Raw genomic sequence first — 22481 nt, forward strand, 5'->3', positions numbered from 1 at the left:
AGTGCAAAAATTTTAATGGGGAAAATTTACCTTATGCTTCTTATTTCCAAATTTCTCCCCAGGCAATATGTGGACTGTGTTGAACTGAAAAGTGTTTTTCCATAAACACTGAAAATTTGGTACTGAGGTTTAAAACCAAGGAGTCAATGGAGAATTCTTAAGTCAACATAATATTAGCAGACTGTATTATACAAAATAAAGTTTGACGTAGTTAAGTACGAACATTTGCATATTTTTCTCAAATACTGAAATCTGTTTATACCTGCTCAAATTCTCTCCATCAGAGAATGTTCAATATGTTGAAATGGAGAACTTAGGTTATGTTTTAGATTTCTGACAAAGCAGTACTATTCAGTTACAAACCCCACTGTACTCTATTACAATACAGATTTTTAAAAATGCTCTTCACAGATAAATAGCCAACTGCACCTAATTAAAAGTCAAAAAAAAAATGCAGCTTTTAGAGTTCATTATATTATGTAATGTAAGATGATAGTTCAGAGGCAATTAGCCCATGATTAAAATTAGCTTTTTTCTTACCAGGGCAAGAAATTTTTATGAAATAAGCAAAGTGTGGAAGTGAAATGCTTACTGAAATCTTAGTTACAGAAGAAGTATATAATCTCTCTCGAGATTCAAAGAACTGTCCGTTGCTATGGAGTCATAATGCTTGCAGCTAAATCTGACCTGTGGTTAACACGGATTGACAGCATGAAATGTAAACATGTTGAAAGTATCAGCAAGCCTGAAAAAAACAAAAAAAAACTGAATTATCTCAGCAAACAATACTGATTTTATGATACAAAGTTTAAACTCCTGCATCCCAAGAAGTGATCCTAGCAGAATCCAGTAAGTTACTTTGAATCGAAGGATTAAAACAACACATATGCAGTAACTGTCTACACTACAGACTGTCACCTGGTTAGTCCCAGAAGTTTTAATGTCTGCTACATTATTGCTATTAGTAAGAGCAACTGGATTATTGTTTGTGCTGATTTCAAACCATGTGTTGCTGAAACAAAAGCTAGAAAGAATAACAGGTTTAAAACCAATCTTCTTAGGTTTACAACCTTTGTTTAAAGTGAGCAAATACATAGAAGTGTTCTTTCTACTTTCCACGGATAGCACTGCATCCTATCGCCCCTTCCTTGAAAGCCCATCTCTCCATGGTCTCTTACTAATTTAAAGGTGTGCTGTTGTTGTTGGTTTTTTTAATTAATAACATAAAACGATGTTCAAACTTCAATCTTATTTTCGAAGTTTGGCCTCTTAAAATGAAGCCCTCAGGTGCAAATGAAATACAAATAATGAGAATACTTAAGGCAATCACTGTCGTAGTGTATGCTCCCACAATGCAATTATAAAAAAAAAAATAACCCCAAACCTCATAATATAGCTTAAAGTTTGATCTAGTAAATGACAGCAAATCAGTTGTTGTATTATAAGTTTATTCTCGTGGCATTTTAATGACCATATTTACATGTTTAATATCATCACTAGTTCTTGCTAGTTTTTGTATTGTTTCTCTAAACACCCTTTCTGTTGAAAAGCCCAAGAGAAACTTGACAAACGCCTCATTCTTTAGCAATAATTTGGTAGGAGATACATTTATCTTTTCTGATCTTAAGGAGTTTATGACAAGGAATTTGGGGGTAGTCATAGCGCGGGGGTGGGGGAGTTAAGGAGGGGGAGGGTCATGTAATTCCCAAACCAAGCCAAGTTGGGGCGGTATGTGTTTGAGCAGTCATTTTTTTTTGAAGTCAAAGCAATGTTCATGCAAGCTCATCTCAAATGTTCTGTTCAAGTTAATGATCGAAGAGAAACGCTGCTTTGATGGGGGATAATATAAGCAAAGGGTTCCCCCAGGTGTAGCAAATCCGTTGGAGTAACGGTGAAACAGTATCCACCTCCAGCGTCCAATCAGGACGGGCTGCAACGGAAAACTCTTTGGGAAAAGTTAGCGTGTGCTCCAAGAGGTCTTCCCCCGGCACCTAACCGCAAACGACCACCCGAACCCCTACCACGCAAAGCCGCCCTCTTCCTTTACCCACGCAGGAGGACCGGAGGGTTGGCTCGCAGCAGCAGCGGAGTGGCCCACGCGTCACTCCGCGGAACGGCGCGCAGCCCGCCAGCCGCACCTACGCTACGTCCGCGGCGAAGGCGGGGCCGGGAAGACTTCCGCCGGCTGCGAGCCCTCGCCGGTCCTGCCTCGCCCCCGAGCTCAGCCCTGGCGACCCCTGAGCGACAGCGCGGTCCTCAGGGGCCCCGAGCGCCCTCTTTACCTGGTCGCAGGGGCGCGGCCAGGCAGGGAGGGCGCGAGAGCGTGCGGGCGACGCGGGCCACCGCGCCTTCCCGCCCAGCCCGAGGCGGGATTCCGAAGCTACTGCTGGAAGCCGCGGCCTGGGGAGCACTCGCCTCCAGTGAGGCCCCAGAGCGGGGCAGAAACAGAAATAATGAAGAAGCAATGTGTCTGGATAGTCCCCCGCCCACCGTCATTCATAATCCGGCGGACCGGAAAAGGCCCAGCGTCACTTCCTGCTGTCTCACTAGGAAACGTTCCCCTCCCGACCGGTTGCGGGAACCTTTGTTTCTCGCTTCTGATGCCGGTTAGGGCGGGGACGGGTTCGGAAAGAGCTGCCGGGAACGGACCGAGTGGCGGGGCGGAGCGGTGAGTTGTGACGAGGGTCCCCCGCTTCCTGGCGCCTCGGGGAGGCTCGAGACCCCGCGAGGGGCGGCCGGAGTGGAGCTCCGTAGGGTGTTGGTCTCCTCCCCGCTGGAGGGGAAAACCTCATAATTTGCGGGCAGTGGCGTGCTACAGCCTAACCGCTCCTCCTCTTCTGTAAGGATTGCGTCCGAGGGTGCTGTGGACTGGGGACATGGCCCCTGGGGACTGGGTCCGTGGATCTGTCGTAGACCTTTGTCAAAGGGTTCCGGAGACCTCTCTGCAGCTCTCGGTTTCCATCTCATTTTCTGGCTCCCTTGTGAAGGACTTTTCCCTGTAAAAGGCCACCCGTGTGTTTTGATTCCGTCAAAGGATTCTCATTCCTAAGTGTCCTCTGTCTCTTTTCAGATTCTCCTGAGCTTAGTTTGTTTTGGAATTGGGCTTTTTATGCTCTGCTCTGAGTTTCCAGACTTACCCTAGGGCCAAGTACTAAATGGAAGGATGAAAAGGGCAGCATCTTAAAAAAAAAAAAAAAAAAAAAAAAAAAAATGTTTATTGGAAAGGAATGGATTTTTTTTTTCAATGTTATGAGATGGCAATCCTAGTATTGCACCTTCGAGAATAGTCAGTTTCCTGTATCTCATGCACAAGCAAGTGATCAATTTTGAACTTTGTTTGAAACTAGCAGGCAGGATGAAAGGGACCCAAAGGAAAGCATATATTTAGCTAAAGATGTTTAATTTTGTTTGGGGACATCACAGAAGCCTTGAAAAATGACATTTTAGCAAAAATCTAGTTCATCCAATAGATATTTAAATTCTAATTGCTAGGGAAATAACTGCATCCCCCCACCCCACCCCACACAAACACAAACCCCTGCTCTCACAGAAGCTATATGCTAGTGAGATTAATGAATTAAAGACTATGAAAGAATAGAAAGTGAATGTTTCAGATCAGAACACTGTACATACTCCGACCAATAAATAGATGGTTGTTTGGTTTTTGTTTTGGTTTTGTTGGGAGGAAAAGACATTTGAATTTCCTTAATGCCTTTTGCTGAAGTGAATGGAATTGTGTAGAGTTGAAGAGAACATTAGACTTTGCTTTGATGAGTTAACCAAATAACAGTGTAGCCATTGTTTTAAGAGTAACATAGAAATAAGAGAAACAAGGAATTCAGGCTTAAGAAAGTGAGAGAAAACCATAAGGAATCATCTGCCTAGAAATGATATTTGATAACAAAATGTGTATGATTGCTGAAGAACAAATTGGTAGCAAAATTGTAGCAGGAAGCCCAGGACAGACAGTTGGGGCAATAATAAGAACAGCAGGAATGAGATGAGCCAGGGAAAGAATAGTCAGAAATGGAAAAAAAAAATTAAAGTTAAATATAATAATGCAAAGAAAATTTTATAAAATACAAAGTCCCATTAATATACTTACTTGGTCTTAAAATAAGGAATGTTGCTGGGCGGTGGTGAGACACGCTTTTAATCCTAGCACTTGGGAGGCAGAGGCAGGTGGATTTCTGTGAGTTCGAGGCCAGCCTGGTCTACAGAGCTAGTTCTAGGATAGCCAGCGCTGTTACATAGAGAAACCCTGTTTCAAAAAAATAAACAAAACCGGAATGTGACTCCAACAAAGTGATTAATGGCCAGAGATAGAAAGTAACTTGTAAAGGGAAAGCTAGACTTAAAACTGAGGAGGAGAAATAAGGGTACAGTGGTTCCACTGGGTCGTGTTCAGTAGGGTGCCTCAGGAAGACAGCCAGGTTAAACTTGCTGTTAGCTCTTAGGGAAGGGGTGACTGAAGAGAACCATGGGCTTGAAAGAGAAGTTTATGGTCATTGGCAAAAAAGCAGATTTTCTGGAGCAGCAGTTCTCAAATTGCAAAACAAATTGGGATTGCCCAGGTGGTTTGATCCAGATTGTCAGGCTTCACCCCAGAGATTTTTCTTCTGTAAGTTAGGAAGTGGAAACCAAGAATTTGCACTTCTAACATGTTTTCAGGGGATGCCTGTGCAGCTGTGCTGTTGATCCCAAAGACAGATTTGAAAGAGGGTGTATCGTGCGATCAAAAGACACCCAGAACCCATTCCTGAATATCTCATGTGTGACCCATGTAGGGGAAATCTACAAAGACTGAGAACTGAGTAGAAGGGAAAATAGTATATTTTAGATTTCCCTATGACTAACTTAGCCATGGTAAGATTATTTTCATAGAATTATGGGAAGAAGACCCTATTGTATGAATTGAAACATTAATTAGAAAGGAACACAGAAAATATGAAAAGTAGGTGATACTTGAGGGAAGTCTTGCCACAAAGAAAGACAGAATAAGAAAGGAGTGATGTCAGTGCAAGATGCCAGGGTCGGGGAAGGCCTGAGAATAAGATATTTCAAATAACCCAAAGTGTAAGGTTCTGGAGAGCACAGGAAAAGACAGGGTCCATGTCCAACTGACATTACTTACAGAGCCATTTCTCACTGTTTTTTTAATCAAATGGAAAAAGAGAAAAGGATAAGTGAATGTAGTTTTAAAGAAAAAGTGTAATTGCTGGTTCGAGAAAGAGGGAAGTAAATTGACCAAACAAGCATGGCAAGAGTGCTAAGTATGACGCATGCCAGTACTGGACTAGTCACTTGGAAGAGAGTATGGTTTTTTTTTTTCAGCTGCATTTAGTTGGGATGTAGATGGGAGAAGATGCCAAATGGATGTATGTCTACAATGTAGTGAAATCATGGATCAATAGGATAAGGATGCTTAGAACTGAAAGAGAGACATTGAAATGCTTGTCCTAGAATATAAGCTGAACAGGAAAGAAATAGCATGCTCGCCATAAACAAAGGGGGGGGGGGGGTCATTGTATAGTAATGGAAGTTCTAGTGTGACTTACGTTTGGACAGATAATTCCTAATGTGACCGAACCATTCACTCCCACATCATCACTACCACTTCACTAGGTCATTGATTGTTTTAAAATAATAAATGTTGATTTTCTTAGATTTCTGTTTTAAACAACACTTAAGTTTTTAAAATAAGTGCACACTTAGCATATTCTTTCATCTGTCTTCCTGTTCTGCATTTACATGCACATAACTTATGCCACCCACTACTTCTGTTGGTCTGAGAAAGAAGTTGGAGCAAGACAGTGTCAATAAAGAAGCAGCACAAGGGACACATGGAGCCACTGTAAATTCAGAAAACATATGATATGGGAGTGAAGAAAAGGGGGGGATTAACAAAGAAAAAAGGTTGGCTGGGTACCCAGAATATGTTCTTAAGATAGTGGAAAAGAGAAAATAATGGAAGATGTAATTTTAAAAGGAGTGGGGCATGTTGACTGTAGTCAAAGAGAATAGGTGGGGTAAACTTTATATTTCACTGGCTGAAGATAACGCTCTTACTGGAAAGAACTAAATAAAATTGTTTGTAAAAAGTTTTAGAAGAGCATAGTATATGCTGAATGAAAGGGAGAGAGAAGGAAGAGCCTGGCGCTACTGTTCTGTAATTAGAGTGGGAAGGTGCAAGTGAGAGGTTGGTAAATGGGGTCATGGAAATTGTTTCTAAAATCATCAGTACAGAAGAGGCTCCTATAACCACCTTTGTAGCCTTTTAGATGGAATATGCAATGAACACTGCCTTGTAGGAGGCTATAAAAAGGTGATATTGTTAGTGAGAATAGTAAAGACAGAAAGTGCATGAGGAAAAAGTAGAAATGTAGGGGAATGTGTTATTAATGGATGGGGGCTGATAATAAAGTTAGTTTGGGAAGGGAGAAGGGCTACACTGAATGAAAACATTGGATGGATTTGCAGAATGATTTGCACTTTAAATAGGCCATGATATATAAGGAGAAAGGGGAAATTGGAAATTACTAGATAGTTTACAACAGTGGACTCCAAGCCTTTTTTATTCCATGAGATTAAAAATTGAGCATACTTGCACATCCACCCACCACATTCCACCATGTGCACACCAGTGAGTTTGAAAGATACATCAGTAATTTATGCCAGGGCTACAAAGCGTGTCAAGTCTTTTATAAAAAAGAACTGACTCCAAGGTTTCCATTAGAATATTGATGTTGACAGTTTCTGTAGGCTTACACCAAGGGTCACCTCATCTATAGACATTTCATTTGTGATGACAGATGTAACAGTACTTTGCTTCCCTTTTTCAGAAAAGAAAGAGCTTCTGTCACAAATATTTGTCTAGGTATTGGCTCTTTGCTCAGTATCCTGTAAAACAGACTGTCCTGGGTTAAATAAGCTAGAATGTATAAATTAGGTCATAGATTAGACTGTGTTTGTCTTGTAGAATCTGGAACAACAGGTTTATCTCTTTAATCATGGAAATTATTTTAAACTATGTTTCCTCAGTATTAGTGAATATGATGCTCAGCCTTAAAAGATTATTTTAAAATAATCATCCTGAACCCATCATTCTTTGGAGATGATATATGTAATATAACATAAAGCATCAACAGAGCCTATTCCATTTATTAAATTCTTACTAATATAACTATTTGGAGTATGCTTACTTTTTCATTCTAGTACTAGCGTTCAAACTCCATTACCTAGGTAATTCTGACAGACGATATTTTTGTAGAGCATAGAATTAACAATTTTTTGATTATCAAATAGATAGTACCTTTTTAGGAACTTATATAGAACCTGCTGTGTGTGTGTGTGTGTGTGTGTGTGTGTGTGTGTGTGTGTGTCCATCTGTCTGTCTGTGTCCTGTCAAACTTGGCAGGGTATGAAGAGAAAAATAGAAGGGGAAGAAATAAATGAAATCTGTTTGCAGCCAGTGCTTTCATATGCTGAGAGTCAACCTACAGCAGGTTTTAATGGTATTACAAGCCCCTGAAAATGGGAGATTATTGTGGAATTGCTGACAGATCTTTAACTGTAGCCTTGTACCTGTGTTGCATGACTATGCCATTAAACTGAAGGATAGAAGAGGATTTAAAACCTTAGCATATTGGTCAAAGGATTGAACACCAAGAGCACATTTTTATTTTAATAATTCCTTGCCTGGAAGGTGTTTGGAAAAAATGACAGCCAGAAGTAGAAGCACTTGATAACATTGGTATTCACTGAAAACAAAACTTGACTGTTGAGAATTTTGCAGACCTTTGATGTGTGGCCTCAGCTGGGCAGCCGTCATTTAAGCTCTGTAGGACAGCAAGTGTTATCAGACCCGAGGGAGCCACGCAGTAGGTAAGGATCATCGTTCAGAGACCCGCTTTTGAGAAATAGCTTAATGCAAGAGATCCCACAGTCGAAATGTGATATAATAAGATTACCACTAATGTGCTTTCTGAGATATTGAGAATAGCAGAGGACTGAGGAGGGGGAAATGTACAGAAACTAAACAAGAAACAGTTGTAAAAGCCACAGCAGTGACTTCTACCATGCACCCATTAGCCGTCGTCTTCCTGTGACATCCTTGCCCCCGCCCATGAACACCAAATCTCTATTTTTGTGATAAAAACAAGATTTGAAGAGATGCATTTTGATGTATCGTAAACTTGACTTAAAGCAGGCAAGTTTCTGTGTATAGATACATTGTTAGAGATAACTAGGAAGGTGCTCTATGATTAAAGATGTTGTCTGTATTAAAACTTAGCCATTATCAGGTGTGGTGGCACACACCTCCAAACTCACCAGTGAGAAGGTGGAGGCCAGAGAATCACAGATTGTCCAGCCTGAGCATATAGGGAGACCCTGTCTCAAAAATATGGTGGTGGATATAGATATGTTGAAAGCTGGTAACATCTGCTGTTTCAGAGGGAAGAGGGACCAGTAATGCCCGTCATTACTTTGTCTCTAATAACCTTTTAGATGTTTTTAAATATTACAAGCAAGACAACAAATAGATGAAAGTAGGGATATGTAATTGTAATTGTACACTACAATTGTAATTGTTCCCCCTTCTTTTTTTTCTTTAGGTGTTTGCAATGGCTGCTACTGTGAACTTGGAACTTGATCCCATTTTTCTGAAAGCACTAGGTTTCTTACACTCAAAGAGTAAAGATTCTGCTGAAAAGCTAAAAGCGCTGCTTGATGAGTCTTTGGCTCGGGGCATCGATTCAAGTTATCGTCCAACTCAAAAGGTACCTACCTGAATACAAAGCTTGGAAAGAGTTTTGAGTTGCACATAGTGTTCCAGTGATAACATTTATATTATCTTCACTCTCTGTCATAGTAATCACTCTGTATGTCACAAAGAAATTATGTTCTTTAACGTTGTTCTCTTCCCTCAAGCTTTCATAGAGCCACCCAGAAATGTTAGTTTGGTCTAGAGCAGTGCTTCTCAACCTGTGGGTCGCGACCCCCTTGGGGGGTGACCGACCCTTTCACAGGGGTTGCCTAAGACCATCGCAAAACACAGATCTGTGCATTACAATTCATAACAGCAGCAAAATTATACATAAGAAGTAGCAATGAAAATAATAATATGGTTGGGGGTCACCACAACATAGTGAACTGTACTAAAGGAACAGCATTAATTAGGAAGGCTGAGAACCACTAGTGTAGAGGACATTCTGTTTTACTGCGTTGTGTATAAAAAAACCACTTATTTACAATTCAATCTCCAGTTCTTTATAATTGTTTTTTAATGTGTTAATGGTACCCAAACTTATTTCTCATTATTCTCTAATGTTTTAAGGATAAAAATATAAAGAACACAGGAATTTTTCAACTAAATATGGACAGGATGATATAAGGGTAAAGGTTGTAGATGTCAAAAATATGTAGCTCCATTATTGATAGTGAGTGGCAACTTTATGCTTTAGAGCTAGCAAAACCTTTTTGAAAATCCAGTTTCCCTCTTGTAGTTGTAGTATCAGATTACATACCGTGAAACTTTACTGTCTGACAAGGCTCTTTTCTAAGTGGTTTGTGGGTGTTAGGAACTTTTGTTGTAAGAATGATCCCTTGAAATTAGTATTGACCATTTTTCTCACTTTACAGTAAGGGAACTGAGTTGCCTGATAACTGTATTTCACCCAACCTTGGCAAAATGAGGAGACTAAGAACTACCTTGCAGAATTGTAGAAATTACAGCAAAATTAGTAAACTAGCCTGAGTAGTATCCACCTAGCACATATGGGCTCTCCACAAGAAGTCTTCTACAGTTCTAGTTCTGAAACTCCAAGTCACCCAGGTGTGGGAACACAGCTGCTGAACTAAGAGGGGAGACAGAACTGTATGACTAGCTTGAGTATAGTCAGAATCTGAAGCATAAGATATGCCCACAACCCAGGTTTGGTGCCCAGAGCTTTCTAGAATATGAACCTGCAAGAGTGATTACAGAGAACCACAAGAGCGTCTGGGTGATAATGGGTATATGGTTGCAGTGGTTATCCCACGGGCATACACATTATTAAAACATCAAATCGGTACTGGTTGTGAGTCATTTATTTCTTAGTAAAGCCATGGTAGGGAAGAGTGTTACATTGACTATAATGTGGTATCTTAATTTTTAACTGAAAATTGTTTAGATTATTACTTTTTATGTGTGTTTGTTTTTTCAGTACTAGAAATTGAACCTAGGACTTTGTACATGCTAGGCAAGTGCCCTGCCACTGAGCAGTAACCCCAGCCCTTCTATTTTGAATAAAATGAAGGTCTCTTATATTTTCATTTTTCCCTTTAGGATGTGGAACCACCCAAAATTTCAAGCACAAAATCTATTTCTATCAAGCCAGAGCCCAAAACATCATCTACTCTCCCTTCCAGCAGTAGTAATGGCAAAGTCCTCGCACCTGAAAAGATAAAGAAAGAAGCTGAGAAGAGACCTGCTGATAAAGTAAGCTGTGGTTTTAGCTGAGCTTCTGAAAGGATGAAGCATTTCCATAGGCAGAAAGAGTGTCTTGTGTCTACTTTATGTAGAAGTGAATGTAGTTGTGTAGTGATCACTCTGTAAATATATTTTGCTAGCTGGAGAGGTTGAACTTAAAAAAGAATGAGTAAAATCTAGTAACATGTATTTAGCCATTTACTTGAGATTGTTGTCCTCAAGTCTTTGCACCCCAGGGAAAATAATACAGACTTAATCCATAACTCTGGCTACAGTGGTTGTTGAGAAGTAAAACTGAGAGAATCCAGATGTGATTAAACTTGAACTTGGTTACATGATGGCAAACATCTTGAGAAGGCTACAGATATTTCTTGATTGTATATTTTGGATAATTTTGTAAATGGTAATTAAAGTTTGTCAACTAACAAAAAAATACACTGAAAACATGTTTAGTAGCCTTTGCCCTCAGGTGAGGCATATTAGCCCATTTATTTTCATCCTATTACTAAATAATAGATATTCATGAACAATGCATTATCTCTGTGCTTATATATTCATACAACTCTCATTATACTGCTTATGTCATTTTCTTCCCTCAGCAATGTTTTGTTTTTTAAGGTTTTATTACATTAATTTATCTGCAGGCATGTGAGGCATGTGTGCCACAGGTGTGTCTGAAAGGCAGGGAACAGCTTGAGGGAGTCAGTTCTCTCTTTCCACCAAGTGTGTCTGGGGAATCACACTCAGGTCAGAAATTTGGTAGCAAGCACAGTTACCCACTGAGCTCTCTTTGTGGCCAGTGTGTTTTGTAATTTATGTGTAGGTCTTGGGGTTTTTTTTGTTTGTTTGTTTTTTGTTTTTTTTTTAAGCTACCATTAACATTCATTCTATGAATAAATAAATTTGCCAGTTACTTTACTGTAAACATTTAGGAGATTTCTCCTTTTTCTTTATTACAATACAGCTTCAGTGAGCTACTTTTATGTACTTCTGTGACCATGATAATAAGCTATCCACCTCTAAGTGGATATGAAGATACTTATATATTCATCATTACTAGATAAAGCCAAATTGCTATCCAAAATTATTGTACTAAATTTGTACCCTCACCAATCAACTTTAAGATTTCTAAATTCTCTATGTGTTTTCGGAATTTTAGTTTTGTGAATCTAACAGATTTACCTATAGCTTTCATGTCTTAAATTGGTTAGAGTTAGCTTTGAAGCATATATGGCAATACATTTTGTGTAGATAGGAATATAGCTCATTATTTACTTTTTTAATACAATTTGAATATTACTCATCATAATTAAAGTGGGTTTTTTGCACATGTATGTATATAGTGTGTGTTCCTATGTCTATGTGTGTTCGTGTATATGAGTATGTTTATGCATGTGTACATGTGTGTATAGATGCCCAAAGTCAATACTGGATGTCCCACTCAGTTACTCTACTTTATTGACTGAAGTAGGGTCCCTTGCCGACCCTGGAACTCACTAATAAGTGCTGGGTTTGCAGGCCACCTTTTGTGACTGCTCCTGCATGGGTTCTAAAGATCCTGACTGTAGTCGTTCAAGCTTGCACAGCAAGCTTATTCAGTGAGCCATACCCCAGCCCTAAAGTTTTTGGTTATTTTGTTGTTGTTGTTGCTGTTGTTTTAAATAGCAATATTAGCAATACTGTTTTTTTCAAGTCCAAACATCTTGAATGAAAGAAAAAAGATAGTATATCCATTGCATTTCCAGAATTCTTTAGTATGTATAATACGAAGCAGAATACAGATATTTATTATACTATTCTGATTTATTTTTATGTCGGTAGTTTCTGTAGTTACATACTAATTATGAAGTAATTTTAATTCTTTTTTTCAATTTTGAGAATTTTGTATATGAGTACTGTAGTTACATCATTTCTACCCCTTCCTTTATCTTGTCCTACTCCTCCCACAGCTCCCACTCAAGTTATAGTCAAGACTCTGCAACAGATCTTCAGGGTGTATAGTTCTTCCTGTCTGTGTGAAAATGTCTATCAAATAGACTTTGTCGTATTGTCCCTCTTTCTCTCAATGATTTAGAGTTTATGCCATGTTACTTTCAGGATCATTCATCATCAGGTTCTTTTTATAGATGAAAGATGTCACCGAAGGAGTTGATATTCCAAAGAAACCCAGATTGGAGAAACCAGAGACACGATCTTCTCCCATTACTGTCCAAACCAGCAAGGATTTAGCTATGGCTGACCTCTCCAGCTTTGAAGAGACTAGTGCTGATGATTTTGCCATGGAGATGGGCTTGGCTTGTGTTGTTTGTAGGTAAGTTATACCCATATATCCCAGCACAGGTTGTTTTATTTCTTTAGAAGAAGCAAACAATCTCCTCCTACTCTGTTTATTCCTGCCCCCCATGTCCCAAAAGTCATATCATTTGTTAGGAATTTTCTGTTTTGTTTTTATTATTTGGGATGAAGAAGAAATAAGTAGATGAGCACTTTAACACCCTGGAAATGGCCAGATATTTTATCTCTCAGACCACGGCTTCTTGAGTGTGTTATGTTGTAGTAACCCTGTCTGCATTCTGGAGTTTTGGAGGGAGGTGACTGTGCATCTTTTCTAAGTGAGGGAGAACCCATCAGGAACCTCAGTTCCATCTTTTTAGTCATCTTTGTTGCTTTTTCTCTCTTTCTGAATTGCTTTTGACACTGAAAAAACAATCTGGTACACGTCACTTCTTAAAACACCACTACATCTTTTCTTAAGAATAGTGGAAATGAATGTAGGCTATTCTGAGTAACATTTTAAAACTTGAATACATAATTACAGAAGCAGATAATTTAGTAGATAAATTATCTTGTAGTAGAAGTATTTTCTGCTTAGTACAAGATACTTTGTTTTTTTGGTTTTTTTTGTTGTTGTTGTTTGCTTGTTATTTTCAGAAATAACTAAATTTCAAAGATGTTCATGTCAAGGGCTAATGTTCAATTATTAATAGCTTTCATTGCTTGACAGTAAAAAAGATTATTTTTGTGGCTGTTCTAATAAAAATGTTAACTTCTAGTATATTGGAGCTAAGGAACTATGGCTTTTGTGAGCTTTAAAGAAAATGAGTTGATGTAATATTTGTTTCCACATACATTGCATATTTAACCCCACCCTACTATGAAAGTCACATCTTGTAAATGAATATTATAAAAGTACTAATGGGGAGAAACCTAGTGACTGTATTGTCTTTTGTCAGGACACTTAGTATAAAACACTAAGCCTGTGGTGATTGCTTTTTTGTGCTTTTAGGATGGATTTTTTTTTATACACCTGCTATTACATTCCGTTCAGATTTATATACATTGATCTGATATATACCAAACACCTTGTATGCACAGTACCATAAATGACTAGAATGTGTTCTCGTCTTTATATAACTTTTGTTTTCTTTTTTTTCTCAAACAAGTTTTATGAGACAGGCTCTTGTTCCATCCCAGGCTAGCCTGGAACACACTGTATAGCCCAGGCTCTCCTTAGACTCACAGTGTTGCCCTTTTCTCAGTCACGTGTGTGCTGGAGTTACAATGAGCCTCCACACTCAGCTTCCCTAACTCGTTAATGATGAAGACCAAACAACGTGTAGCCACCTAACAAAGGGATTTAGTAGAGATGCTGAGGAAGTGCTGTCCCTAGTGTAGTAAGAGTGTCTACCTTTTGACGAATAGAAACAGATTGCAATGACAAGTGACTGAAAAGATAACTAAACATAATGAAAATGTTGTAATTATTGACTAAGCATAGCCTATCACAAATGAAGATCTTATGTAGGCTTTGTATTAGTGTTTGTTATTTTTCTTATCAATGATTTAAATGATTATTATTCTGGGATTCTTTTCTTTTAACTTAACAAACTTTACCAAAGAATGTGGAAATAACTTTAAATTGTGTGTTGAAGAAACTATAGTGTTTATGCGATGTTTTTCTTAGACAAATGACAGTGGCATCTGGAAATCAGTTAGTGGAATGTCAAGAGTGCCATAACCTCTACCACCAGGATTGCCATAAACCCCAAGTGACAGACAAAGAAGTGAATGACCCTCGCCTGGTGTGGTACTGTGCCCGGTGCACCAGACAAATGAAGAGAATGGTAAGAATCATGCTTTACATTTTAACCAGCATGTGATGGTCTTTGTTGATATATGATTTTAAAATGAAAATTAGGACATTTAGCATATTGGAAAAAAGTAAATAAACTTTTAGGTGTTTGCATATATTACTGTTTGTATAGATTTATGTTGCTGTGCCAAAAGACCAGAGCATATTATATATGTCCTCCCTTTAGCCTACCCTAATTTAGATAAACAGGATTGAAGACACACACAATAAAAATATTTTTATAAGCATGACACTGTAATTACAATATTTTATAATACCACAAAGCACAGGTGGTGAGATACAAGCCCAGTCTTCATTGAGTCTGTTAAGAAAGCATAGAAAGGTCTATTTCTGAGTGAGTAGAAACCGCCAGACTCAGATGTGCAGAGGCCTGTGTCTGTCTGTCTGTCTTCCCACCTGTCTTTCGATATTCTCTAGCCTTTCCTTCTCATTGACATTGTTCTTAAAATGTACTACCCCCAGGGTACTCATCATTAACATAACTACTTATATTGAAGAGTTTGATAATTTTATTAATTTAAAAAAATAGGTAAATTAATTTTGTCTCTTAAGTTTTATTTTAAAGAAATCAAGAAGTTGCAGTCTACTTCAGCAGTTTGTCATCTCTTCCCCAAGTGCCCCTTCCTGTGTCTTAGATTAAGAAGTCTCAATAGAAGCATTTCCATGTTTGTTAAATGAATTTAACTAAAGTTAAAGTCAAAATATCTATTTTATGTTTAGTCACATAAAGTAGAAATAGGAAATACTTTTATTCTGTCAAAAATAGAAAAAGTTTATTAGTATATATTCTTTTTCTTTGTAACAAATCTCTACTTAATTCTTTAAGTTTGTTATTGAAATTAGCTCTCGAAGACTTCAACCAAAATTATTTCAGATAAACATTTGTTGTGTGACAAACTCTTTGGTAGATACAATACACACACACATGCACACACACGCATGCATGCACTCACACATGCACATAAATAGTTACTTCACTTTATCTATTTATATTTTTCAATGGCCTTCAGTTACTTCGAAATTAATATATATGCAGGATATATATATTGAGGTGCATGTCACATAAAAGCATGTATATGGTCCTTCTGTTTTTGCACCATATCTGCCTTTTAAGTTATCTTTTCCTGCTTCACCATGCACAGAGGAATGCTACCTACTGGCTTCCTTTCCACTTCACATGCAACTAACTTTCCTATATAGCACAGGCCTTCCTTAGAAATGGTGTTGCCCACCCTGGGCTGAGCCCTTCCATATCAGTCATTAATCAAGACAGTCTTTCACAGACTCTACCACAGGGTATTCTGATCTGGGAAGTTCTCAGTTGAAGTTCCCTTTTCCCAGGTAACTCCAGGTTGTGTCAAATTGACAATAACCAGCACAGTAATTACGTTTTATTTTATTTTCATTGAGGTACTGGGGATCAAAGCCAGGCCTTGCATATGCTAGGTAATAGTAACTATTATTATCAGCACTTAACATTATGAGATCTTAGGCTGAACTCTTACATAATCACAGTTCATCCTCATAAACACACCTTTGAAACAGATGGTGCTGCTTCCACTTTGCAGGTGAAAGGAATGAGGCTCTTAGGCATTCATGGCTCACCTGCAGGAACACAGCTGGGGAAGTAATGAGCAGAGTGAACCCTTGTTCTCTATGATACTAAAAACGGTTTCGTTCATTGCTCTATGCTGCATATATTGATAGGATTGTTCAGACACTAAATACGAAATCTGAAAATGATTAAAATTTATAAGAGAATTGAGTAACATGCTTTGTCTTAAAGTCAGTTACTGGTCAAAATAAAACTGAAAATGCTTAGGGAGAATGAATAAAATTCTCCTTAGATAACATGGAAACTGCTATTTATATACTTTTCCCAAGGATTTAATGCGCTAGTATAAAAAAAAAAACCTCAAAGTTTTATTATTTATTCATGAATAATTTTTCCCTTCTCATTCAGTGTTTAAAACCTTGTAAATTATCTGAGTTGTTTTTACCTCACTTTTAGTAACTTAAAAACTTATACCTGAACCCTGAGAAGAAAATTTTTTGGTTAACCACGAAAAGAATGAAAAGTGCACTCTATGAGTGGAGCTGTCCCCCAGTTCCTATGAACTCCGCATCTATGCTGATGGAAAATACTTTCTGGTGGAATAGGGGCATGAAGGCATCAGTGCAAAGCATGTACAGGCTTCTTTCCCCTGCTGTTATTTCTAATGCAATTCAGTATGTAACAACTGTTGACATGGCATTTACATTTAGTAACCTAGAGATGAGTTACTGTCTGCAGAGATCTTCAATAGGTTATCTGTAAATACAGTATTTTTCCCTTAATGCTGTAGATGGAACCACATACTAGGCAAGTTTGCTTTATAACTGAGCTGTGTCTCCCAACCTTTTAGGGGTATTTTGTTTGGGTGTGTGTGAGTGAGACAAACACACACACAGAGGACAACTTTTTGGAGGGGTGTTTTGTTTTGGTGAGTGAGAGAGAGAACAACTTTGTGGAGGTGTTTTTCCCCTTCACCTTTATGTGGGTTTCACGGACTCAGGACACTAGGCTTGTACAACAAGCTTCTTTACCCAGTGAGCTCCCAACATATAGGGGTTTTTGTTTTCGCTTGCTTGCTTTTGAGACAAGATCTCTGTATGTATCCCTGGTTGACCTCAAACTCTCAGCCATGTGCTTCTACCTCCCAAGTTCTGGGATTAAAGGCATGTGCCACCATACCTGGTCAACCCATAAGTTTTTAAGACGAGGTCTTTATGTATAAATCATGCTGGCCTTGAACTTGTTTTCTAGCTCAGGCTGCCCCCAAACTCCTAGTCTTCTTGCATTGGCCTCCTGAACACTGAAATTACAGACAGACATCCATCACTAGGCCCAGATACTATGCCAGTTTTATCTAAGGAACTTGAACACCCACAGGTTTTGGTATTTGTCAGAGGTTCTGGAAGCAGTCCTGCATGGATAACAAAGAGTAGATGTACCATAGTTTATGATTTTCCTTTATTGAAAACAGGAAGGTTATCTTGTTAAAAAAAAAGTAATTAACCAATCCTAATTTGCATTATTGATAATATCATTACTGTTCAGAAACTATTAAAATCTTTAAGCTATATGTTGAGAACTGTTTTTCTATAGTCTCTACTTTCAGTATTATCACAATATCTTTTAAAGAAATATTGCTACTGTTCAGTAACTATAGTTCTTTAATAAACTTTTAATTTTTTGTTACTCAATAAAGATTTTGTATATAATTTTTTTTCCTCTGATTTTCATAGGCTCAGAAAACTCAGAAGCCACCACAGAAACCAGCTCCTACTGTTGTTTCTGTGGCTCCAGCTGTCAAGGATCCACTAGTTAAGAAACCAGAAACCAAACTCAAACAAGAGACAGCCTTCCTAGCATTCAAGAGAACAGAAGTTAAGGTAAAGTGTATTCGTTTTCATTCGATTTACATACATACATTAAATCTCAGTCTGGCTGACTAAAGGGTAAAAGTTTGATGAGAAACTTTATGATTTGAATGACTGGTGTTGGAAGTGAAAGCTGCCCATCATTAATTAGCTAGGAAGGGAGCATTTATATCAGAAATTGACTTTCTACGTTGAAGTGGGAGGCGTTACTAAGTTTCCCGAGTTGGTGCTGTTTCACATCTGATCCTGGTTGTGTTCTAAACCATCTGTCCCTCTGGAGCATCACAGGCCACAGTAGTCATTAAAATCAAGTGCTCAACACACAGGCCTTACTTTCTTGTTTATCTTTCATTGAGCATTGGTCTTTTTAGTTACTTCAAATAAGTTTTCTTTGATGAAGGGTCACAGAGCCATATGGCAGATGGTTTCATGTTTGATAGAAAGGAAAGGAGGAAAAAATGGGTCTTTCAAAACAGAAAATTAAAAACGTGCCACATTGTGTCCTTTTGCTTTCTTTTTCTGTCACCAGCAGTGTGTCCCAGGAATAATGTTTTATAAGATGGTTTCCTAAACAGGATATCATGAGATAATTATATGGTGCTATTCTAAAAATGTATGGTTTTTCAGAACATGTGAACAAAAACTTTAATTTCTCATATTAAATAAAAGCCCCACAGTACTCTTACTTTATTGCTTTTCCAGTGGTTTAAAGTGCTTATATACAGACAACATTGAAGGCAACCTTGTAAGAGCTAATGAAGTCTTGTCAACTATTTCATGAGAGTTCAATTCTAAAATAAATAGATACTCTAAGTATTTTATTACCACTTTTATACATTGTGTATTACCATTTTAACACAGGGGAGTCCAGTGTCCGACTTCACCTCTGAGTGCTCTTTGAGACCCTCTCAATATGAAGGTAGACAGTGTTTGTACAAAGGTTGGTTCAAAATTAATTTGAACAAAGAGCCTTTTTCCTAATGTGAAAGTGGACAAAAAAATCATCCTATGTCTTTAAAACAATGTCATTTACATGCTTGTCACTAGTCCAGGTAGGAAGTTGATTGGAGGCCGAAATGTTACAGCCTTACAAATCCTCTAAGAGCATGTCAGACTGCCCCCAAAATGCCACAGTGCAGCCCAAGAGGCAGCTGCCAGTGTCTTCATGAAAGTGGGGGCTGTTACTGTAGTTTCAATGGAAACACACATTGTCAATCTGCATTTGTGAGCTCTTTTAATATATCCTCAGAGTTTAAATATCTGTGTATGTTTTATAGTGCAGTAGATGTCAAAATTTTTGTGTCAATTTGGTTATTTTAAGTGGCTTTAGAACTTGTATATAGATGTTTCCCTTAACATGTTCACTGTAAATAACTATTGATTGAATCTTTCACTTAGGTATTTTTTCCTGAATATCTTGGGTGCAAACAGTTTTGTTCATTAAAAGTAGATTCCATTTGGATGTGTTATGAGCTAAGTGATACTTTTAGGGGTAACAAAAGTGACTTGAAGAACTAAATCTGATTCTCTGTTATGGTTTGTGATTGAATCTCAAGGCAGTTCCCAAAAGGAATTTCATGTATTTTCTTTGAAGTCATGAAAACAATGTGGCATTCAGGAACTGCAAGCCATATAACGTCTTCCCTGACTACAGAAACTCCCATGTGCTTTTTCAGTTCAGCGTCATAGGAACCTAATTTTGTTGTATTGTCCAGATTTTCCACATCATTGCTTTTTATACATGAGTAAATGTTTACATTCAAAGATATTATACAGGTGTTGATTATACTTGGCTCTAATGTAAGATTTATCTTTTTTTTTTTTTAAGCCACCCACAGTTATTTCAGGAAATTCTTCTAGTAACAACGTGTCCTCTTCAGTAACTAGCGGCCTAACTGGATGGGCAGCTTTTGCAGCCAAAACATCTTCAGCTGGTCCATCAACAGCAAAGTTGAGTTCCACAGCACAAAACGTTAGTGGAAAACCTGCTGCCTCGTCAGCTAACCAGAAGCCTGTGGGGTTGACGAGTCTGGCAACATCATCCAAAGGTGGGCTAGGGTCCAAAATAGGCTCTGGTAACAGCTCTTCCCCCTCCGTACCACTAAAACCGCTTCCCCCTCTAACCTTAGGCAAGACTGGCCTGAGTCGCTCAGTTAGTTGTGATAATGTCAGCAAAGTAGGTCTTCCCAGCCCCAGTAGTTTAGTTCCTGGAGGCGGTGGGCAGTTGAGTGGGAATGGAAATAGTGGTACGTCAGGGCCCAGTGGAAGTGCCTCAAGCAAAACCACCTCAGAACCCAGCAGCAGTCCCTCAGCATCTCTTAAAGGTCCAACTTCACAAGAATCACAGCTCAACGCTATGAAGCGATTACAGATGGTCAAGAAGAAAGCTGCCCAAAAGAAACTCAAGAAGTAATGTGGCCAAATAGGTTTTTATATCATATTGCTCTAAAGAGTAAAAAAAATCCTTATTGGAACAAAAGATGTCATATACTGTAACTTAATAAAAATCATGATGATCAGATCTCTAGTGTTTGTTATATTAAAGTGCTAATATTATTTAGCCAAACTTGGAACCATTTGTTTCAGCCTATTTAGCATTTTTATTTTAATGATTTCCATAATGTACAAAAATAGTGATTATGACTGGTACATGATGAGAAAGTTAGAAGATTGATGGCATATGCAGATATAAAGAAATGGTTCACTTGGCAAAATACCCCAAGATTTAAAACTCCTGAAATAAGGTACCTTATGGGTGACAGGGAAGACTCATTAGTGTTTTATAATACCCAGTTCTCTGCCTTATGGGAAATCTCTCCCTTTCTCTCCTGTGAACTCTAGCCATAATTCGATCCTACAGGAGGTGGTGCAAGTCTTTGCCTTGTAAGCTAATGAGTTAGTTGGCTATCAGTTTACATATATATTCCAACAAAGAATAGAATGCTTTCAGTATCAGACCAATAAATGTATTGTAGCAAAATGCAGTGTCCTTTTTACAGTCGACAGACACCTCATCTTTTCCCAAAACTGAATCTTGTAATTTCCTATATTTACTGAGTAGAATTGTTTTATCACCCTTGCTGTGTGCTACAAAATCTAAACTCAAAGCATCTTCCTTTATCCCTAGGTTTCCTAACATCATTATTCTAAAATAAATTAATAGTCTCTGTAAAGATAAAACTTTTTAAGCTTGGTCTTTTTCTATGGAAAGATTTTAAACTAGTCTGTTAAATATTGGCATTAATTTATTCATAAGTTAGAATCCAATACTGAAACAAACCCATTATTTAGAGATGGAATAAATATCTATTTACATGCTTAAAAATCTGCCTGTAAATGTTTTTGTTTTGAGAAACACCTTTCTGTTGATAAACACTGTTTTGGTATAAACTCCAAATCCTCTTTATAAAGAGTTAAAACAAGTTTGCTGTTTATAGTTCAAATGCAGTGTTGACTTAACAGAACGAGGTGACACAAGCTTCTGTTGACAGCTGCTGCAGTCAGTGTGACTCACTACCTTGAGGACATTAGAGAAATAATGCTTAGTACAGTTTGCACATTAGCATTTGAAGAGATTTTTACTCCATCACAGAAAGTGTGCTGGAGTTCAGAGAAGCAATTGTTTGATTTTTGTGGCATTTCTTTAAAATTTTAATGAGTTTAGGACTTTCAGTGAATATGATTCTTTGTATAGGTAATATTTGTGTGTGTGTGTGTGTGTGTGTGTGTGTGTGTGTGTGTGTGTGTGTGTGTGTGTGTGTAAACTAAGGGGCTGAAATCATTTTGGTATTTTTAAGATATATTTGATAATAGAATTTATCTCAAATAACTCTTAGGACTATTTTTTTTCTCATCACAAAATATGCTGCAAGAAGCAGTTATGAAAGTAGCAATAGTATGTTTTTATCTGATTATGTTTAACAAAACAAGTATTTCCTGCACCCAGGTTATGTGAGGGGGAGAAATCATGTTTTTTTCTTAATAGCACTGAAATCTGCAGCTCTCTATCTGTTGGCTCAGTGAATGAGTGGACAGATGAGTAGGCATCTTAGTTTTCTGTTGTGATAAAGTGTGGGAGTCCCACGTTCAGGGCGCCATCTGTGGGAGGCCAGCTCCCACCTTTTAAAGGGTTCCTATGAGGAGGAGAGAGGAATAAGAAATATAGATAGAAAGATAGCAGAGAGGAGACAGACACAGGATAGCTTTGGGAGGACCAGGATCAAAATCCACCGGCTCCTTCTGTCTCTTCCAAAGGGCTTTTTATAACAATGCCAAGGGGCAGATCAAAGCATATGCAACAGCCAGTGCAGACCTTTCCAAACCCCTGGTAACCACAACTGTGATCCAATCATTCCCCTGTGCAGCCCTGCTGGGTAAAGCAAGCTCAGATCTCATTAGGAAACCTCTGTGGGTCTCCACAATAAAGTATCTGAC

At 38.2% G+C, this 22481-nt stretch overlaps 1 protein-coding gene across 4 annotated transcripts; it reads left to right on the forward strand.

The window, feature by feature from the left end:
• The first annotated feature begins 831 nt into the window (after window positions 1-831).
• Window positions 832-20568, forward strand: Ints12 (integrator complex subunit 12). 4 transcript variants are annotated; one of them, XM_059266279.1, is made up of 7 exons: window positions 832-849; window positions 8616-8780; window positions 10328-10480; window positions 12598-12782; window positions 14436-14595; window positions 17913-18059; window positions 19876-20568. In XM_059266279.1, the coding sequence occupies exons 2-7, from the start codon at window positions 8625-8627 to the stop codon at window positions 20458-20460; spliced, it is 1386 nt and encodes a 461-aa protein (XP_059122262.1). In that variant the 5' UTR covers window positions 832-849; window positions 8616-8624; the 3' UTR covers window positions 20461-20568. The 4 variants fall into 4 exon arrangements, with proteins under 4 accessions (XP_059122262.1, XP_059122260.1, XP_059122259.1 ...); XM_059266277.1 differs by lacking the exon at window positions 832-849 and adding an exon at window positions 2524-2839; XM_059266276.1 differs by lacking the exon at window positions 832-849 and adding an exon at window positions 2524-2668.
• Window positions 20569-22481: the final 1913 nt, after the last annotated feature.

This window comes from Peromyscus eremicus, chromosome 6 (assembly GCF_949786415.1).
Source record: "Peromyscus eremicus chromosome 6, PerEre_H2_v1, whole genome shotgun sequence".
NCBI classification, from domain to species: Eukaryota; Metazoa; Chordata; class Mammalia; order Rodentia; family Cricetidae; genus Peromyscus; species Peromyscus eremicus.

Excerpts from the sequence above, each read along its gene's own strand:
- Ints12 (XM_059266279.1), top strand. The coding sequence starts at position 8,625 with ATGGCTGCTACTGTGAACTTGGAACTTGATCCCATTTTTCTGAAAGCA. Across the intron at positions 8,781-10,327 it reads GTTATCGTCCAACTCAAAAG|GATGTGGAACCACCCAAAAT; the intron begins GTACCTACCTGA and ends TTTTCCCTTTAG. Across the intron at positions 14,596-17,912 it reads CCAGACAAATGAAGAGAATG|GCTCAGAAAACTCAGAAGCC; the intron begins GTAAGAATCATG and ends TGATTTTCATAG.